General features: G+C 45.0%; 2 protein-coding genes across 2 annotated transcripts; both read left to right on the top strand.

Moving 5' to 3' along the window:
* The first annotated feature begins 823 nt into the window (after positions 1-823).
* Positions 824-1,423, top strand: LOC123327306. Its single transcript, XM_044923368.1, has one exon. The coding sequence runs from the start codon at positions 824-826 to the stop codon at positions 1,421-1,423; it is 600 nt and encodes a 199-aa protein (XP_044779303.1).
* Positions 1,424-3,436: 2,013 nt separating this feature from the next.
* On the top strand, positions 3,437-5,022 carry LOC120284994. The gene is made up of 2 exons (XM_039295002.2): positions 3,437-4,798; positions 4,854-5,022. Exons 1-2 carry the CDS (start codon positions 3,437-3,439, stop codon positions 4,863-4,865), a joined length of 1,374 nt encoding a protein of 457 aa, XP_039150936.2. The 3' UTR covers positions 4,866-5,022.
* Positions 5,023-5,903: the final 881 nt, after the last annotated feature.

Genomic DNA, 5,903 nt, shown 5'->3' with positions numbered 1-5,903 from the left:
TCCTCGCACGCCTACGGTGCGGTAGTTTACGCTCGAGTTGCAGTTGGATGCAGCTTTCAAGTAACTCTGGTTGCCGCCAAAACACGGGTGGCCCCGATCAAGCCCGTATCAATTCCACGTTTGGAGCTAAACGCTGCGTTACTTCTATCTCGATTGCTTTCTATTGTCAAAACATCACTAACAATTCCTCTTTTCAGCACGAGCTGCTGGACAGATTCAGAAATTGTGCTACACTGGCTTTCAGCTCCCCTCGACGGTGGAACACCTACGTCTGCAACCGAACTTCTGAGATATTGAGCGACTTTCCCCGTAGCTGCTGGAACCATGTTCGCACGGAAGACAATCCTGCTGATTGTGCTTCCCGAGGACTTCATCCGTCAAAGCTTCTGGAGCATCGACTGTGGTGGAAAGGGCCGTCCTGGCTGGCCACACCCACCTCTGAGTGGCCACCTTCTACAAGCAAGTTCAGCGTATCTTCAAGTTTCGATGTCAACACCGAAGAACGAGCCATAAAGCCCACGACTCTACATAACTTTCCTGATGAAAGTATACACGAGTTACTCATCCACAAATTCTCAACCTGGACGCGTCTTATAAGGGTATCTAGCTACTGTCATCACTTTATTCACACTCTTCGATCCCATCATAGGAACTCGGCACCATTCCTTACGTCTGAAGAGTTGCTGGACGCACAGCGCCGACTTATTCGACATGTGCAACAAAATCCTTTGCCAGAGAATATGCGCAGCTAGAGAATCGACGCCAGCTTAACGCTAAATCGCATCTTATCCGGTTTTCTCCGTTTCTGGATGATTATGGAGTAATGCGAGTCGGTGGGAGAATCGAGCAATCTACACTCAACTACAACGCCAAGCACCCGATTCTGATACCTAAAGATACACCACTAGCTGGACTGGTTCGACATTTTCATGTCTCCTATCTGCACACTGGAGTTGATGCAACGTTCACCAATCTTCGTCAGCAGTACTGGATTCTGGGAGCCCGCAATCTCGTCAGAAAGGCAGGCTTCCAATGCAAATCCTGTTTTCTTCAACGAAAGGGCACAAGCAACCAGATCATGGGAGAGCTACCAATTCCTCGAGTTCAAGCTAGCCGCTGCTTTCAACACACAGGGCTGGACTACGCTGGACCGATCGCAATCAAGGAATCAAAGGGAAGAACTCCACGCATCGGAAAGGCATGGTTTTCTATTTTCGTGTGCCTTACTACAAAGTCACTTCACATCGAGGTTGTTAGTGAGCTAACTACACAGGCTTTCATCGCAGCCTTTCAACGATTCATTTCCCGCCGAGCGAAGCCTACTGACCTGTATTCGGACAATGGAACTACATTTCATGGAGGCAAGCAAACTTTGGATGACATGAGACGTCTGGCCATTCAACAAGCAAAGATGAGGCACTAGCAGGATTCTTTGCCAATGAAGGGATTTCTTGGTACTTTATACCCCCGTCTGCCCCATTTTGGAGGGATGTGGGAAGCTGGAGTTCGCTCAATTAAACTCCATATGAAACGGATACTTGGATCAAAGGCTTTAACGTTTGAGGAGCTCTCTACTGTCCTGACCCAAATTGAAGCTATCCTGAATTCACGCCCGCTGTGCCCAACTGGGGATAATTCTTTGGATCCACTGACGCCTGCTCATTTTTTGACTGGATCTCCGTATACTGCATTGCCTGAACCCTGTCGTCTGGATATGCAAGTCAATCGATTGGAGAGGTGGAATCAGCTGCAAGCCATGGTTCAAGGCTTTTGGAAAAGGTGGCATATGGAATACCTGACATCTCTTCATGAGCGGACAAAGTGGCATCTGGAAACCGAGAATCTGAAGATCGACACACTGGTAGTACTCAAGGAGCCCAATCTACCGCCCTCTAAATGGATTCTTGGCCGCATCACCGCAGTGCACGCAGGAATCGACAACAAGGTCCGAGTCGTTACAGTGAAGACTGCTCACGGATTATACAAACGCCCAATTGCCAAAATCGCTGTACTGCCTCTCTGCTGAACAACCGTTCAGGGGGCCGGTATGTTTGGGAACGAGACACCCTGTATACGCGAACAAGTCACCCTTTATCTTTGTTTACATTCTCATTTGTCTGCAGCTTCAGCGGAGCTTATCAGCGGAATCAATGTAAGCATCGCACCGCTGTAATTGTCCGCGAGCTTGCCCAGTACTTTTCCTAACTTCTAACTCCCTTCTAACTGTAACTTGTTAACGTCTTATGCTAGACTAATCGTATGGCGTGAGTACAGCCAAAGCTTAAGTTAGTCACAATTTTGATCTGCGAGAAAACGTACGCATCGGTGTCGAAATAGTTAATATTAAGTGTCTGAACTTAACCAATAAATTAAAATTAACAGTAACACTGGCGGTTTTATTTATAAACAATATGATTATTATAATTAGTATTATTAATATGATTATTATTATTATTATTATTATTGCCGCGGATCGAACGGTGTAATCGATAGGCGTAGTCAGTATTTCCTGATAGTGATAGTATTTGGTGGATAAATGTGTCCGGGCACACTAATGGCCGCCATCGCAAGACGCGAAAAACTTAGCGTGCAAACGGGCAAACTGCGGTAAGATTTGATTAAGTTAATTTGTACTGAATAATCTTAAAGAACGATCATAGAATAAAACGAGCGAACTACTACTGCCGGAAAAGTCTTTCCTTTCTTCGGGATCCAAGGGGAAGGTTGCCGTTGAAGGCAACTCCACTCGAGCGACGACTTCTTTTATTTGCAGTCCGAGGGAGACTGCAAGGGCAACTTGCGCTGGAATGACTGCTTAGCCGGCCAGTGTCCGAAATTTCAAGTATTTGGCTTCTTGCTGAGCAACGATTAGACTCCGAGATTACAGAAATTGTTCACAAATTGGTGTCAGATGAGTTGGCCGAAAACCTGGCCAAAACGTATGATCTGCAAAAAGGCGTATTATATCGCAAGGTCCAAAGACTAGGTAGAACAATTTATTTATCACCCAGAGCTTCAGTAAACCAGGTGCACGAGTCAATAATGCATCTAGGATGACAGAAGACACTTGATAAAGTTGTGGTAGGATGAACACTCATAAGGCCCACTGTACCATGTAGTAGCATAGTCTTAGGTATGAAGCCCATAGTGGCAGAGAGAAGCATACGATCATATCCCCGTTAGGAATAAGAATATTATTGTTATCTCGTTCTTACTTATAAGCTAGCATTAAGAGATAAGAATGTATACCTAGCTCACTCACAAAAGCATACACACTTCAGAGAGCATAAGAAAAGAGGAATACGCGAGACGCGGCATTCGGTGGCGTGTGCTTAAAGGGAAAAGTCGAATAAAGGCATTGTGAAATTATTTAAAGGATTGAGTACATATATTAATTTTTCGGCGTCCACAACATCAGAAGTGGTCATTACCCACTATGCCTGACACTAAATGGAATCAATTCTCAGTGCTCCAACTAAAGAAGTGGTTGGAAGCTCTTGGACGTCAGACTTCCGGCACAAAAGCGGAACTAATAGTGCGTCTGCAGGCCATTTCCCCAGAAACGCGTGGCGATTCACCGCCAAATAACGGATCAGCAGCAGAAGAGGTGGAGGAATTGGATGGAGCTGCAGCCTGGCCAAAGCAGAGAGAGCCACAGGGTGGAGACACACGCACGATCCCGTTCGACGAGCAGTCATTGCAGTCAGAATCCCCGGAGAACCTCGATCTGGATCAGCTATCGTTGGTGGATGCAGATAGAGCCACTCTAAAAAAGCTTCGGGACGAGATAGAGGCAAACATGGCTGTGCTGCAGAGGATCCAAGCGGATGTCGACGACGCGAACAAGAGCAAGTCTGCTCATGCTCGCCAGATCAATGACGTCATCGAGAACAACAGCAACGGAAACCACGGCAATGTTAACATATGCGCTAACAGCACCGACGCCAATATTAACAGCACCGACGCCAATGTTAACAGCACCAAGGTGACAATTGCCGCCGATAACATCGATATGGGACATACCAGTGTTGGAAATGAAACCGCTGGTAGTGTTGTTCAGCACCAGAGTCGAAATGTAAACAAGCTTCTGGAATCTCCTGCAACATCGCTTGCCTTGGCAAAAGAGGTAACGATGGAGTTTGACGGCAGCTTATGTGCGCGCAATTGGGTCACGCAGTTTCAGAACATCGGAAAGATTTACAATTTGGACGACGGATGCATGCACATGCTGCTAATTGCCAAACTAAAAGGAAACGCACAGCGCTGGCTGCACGCAAGCGCCACACGCATCCTAGAATCGACCGACCAGCTGTGCGAACAGTTAATCTTGACATTCGAGGTCAAGATGTCAAAAGGGGAACTGAGGAACGCATTTCAAAAACGCGAATGGCATCCGGATGAGAAATTTGCTATTTACTTCGAGGACAAGGTGATGCTGGCCATCGACATCAACATCGATCTAGAGGAGCTCCTGGAAAACATCTTTGAAGGAATCCCAGCACCAGCGTTGCGCAACCAGGCGCGCATACAGTGTTTCTCCGAGCCGATGCAAATTCTGCGGGCTTTCTCGGAAGTCCGTCTGCCGAAGCACAAAACAGGGAGCAGTTCATCAAAGCGCCTTACTGGAGGAGGTGCAGCCAATAAGGACTTACGTTGTGCCAATTGCAACTCCAAAGGGCACTTCGCCAGGGAGTGTCTCAAGCCAAAGAGGGAGCCCGGATCCTGCTATGCCTGTGGGGCATTTGGACACTTCGTCGGACAATGCCCGGAGCGCAAGAGCGCCAATATCAACAATTATGTAAGACTTGTCAAGATTTTTTTTCACAATAGCTATAAAATCCCATTAATTACGGAATGCCTCATAGACACAGGGAGTCCAATATCATTTACAAAGTTAAGCAATGTATCCAAGGAAATTAATTTAGAATCCGCTTCAGAAACCTATTTCGGGCTGAATAAAAGCCAACTGACAATACATGGAAAAATCTTATGTTACATTATAAAAGAAAAAGTTAAATGTTATTTTTATTTGTACAAGGTCCCAGACGAGTCTATGAGTCATAATGTAGTTCTTGGACGAAATTTCATGGAAGCGTGCCAGTTGAAACTGGATCCAGACGCCTTGGGAAGGATAATGGTCAACCCAGTCGATAGTAAAAGATATAGAAAAGCAAATAGTAAAACAGTTAGTGAATTAGTTAGTGAAACAGTTAGTGAATTAGTTAGTGAAACAGTTAGTGAAACAGTTAGTGAAACAGTTAGTGAAACAGTTAGTGAAACAGTTAGTGAAACAGTTAGCGAAACAGTTAGTGAAACAGTTAGTGAGACAGTTAGCAAAAACAGTGAGACAGTTAACGAAGAGGTTGATGAAACAGTTAGTCAAATGGATAATGAAACAGTTAATAAGACAGTTAGTAAAACAGCCAACGAAGCGAGTAGTAAAGTTAGTCAAACTGTTAACGAAGCAGGTAGCAAAACGGTCATCGAAACAGTTATGCCTTTAGCCAACTTCACGACGGATTCCGGACTTTATGCTGCGGTTGTGCCCAGTTATAAAGAAGCTGTTCGAGAAATTTGTAGCATTGATCACTTAGAGGATGAGCAAATGAACTTCATATGCGGCGAAAACAATAACCAAGCCTTAAACAGTCAGTCAAAGGAGATTATTAAACGCAACTACTTAAGCGTTAATAAGCCTACCGAGCCTTTAGTCAAATGCGAAATAAAACTTTGCTTAGAAACGTCAAAACCATTTAGCTGCGCCCCAAGAAGACTTGCCTACTCAAAAAAAGAAAAATTACAAAAACTATTAGATGACTATTTAAAAGAGGGAATTATTCAACCTAGTGAATCAGAATATGCTTCACCAATTGTTTTAGTCAAAAAGAAAACAGGAGACATAC

The sequence above is a fragment of the Drosophila simulans genome, chromosome 3R (genome assembly GCF_016746395.2).
Source record: "Drosophila simulans strain w501 chromosome 3R, Prin_Dsim_3.1, whole genome shotgun sequence".
NCBI lineage: Eukaryota > Metazoa > Arthropoda > Insecta > Diptera > Drosophilidae > Drosophila > Drosophila simulans.
The sequence above is the reverse complement of the archived record's forward strand: the minus strand, read 5'-3'. Positions and strand labels throughout refer to the sequence as shown.

What these genes read in the sequence shown, in the direction of transcription:
- LOC123327306 (XM_044923368.1), top strand. Translation starts at nt 824, where the DNA reads ATGCGAGTCGGTGGGAGAATCGAGCAATCTACACTCAACTACAACGCC.
- LOC120284994 (XM_039295002.2), top strand. Translation starts at nt 3,437, where the DNA reads ATGCCTGACACTAAATGGAATCAATTCTCAGTGCTCCAACTAAAGAAG.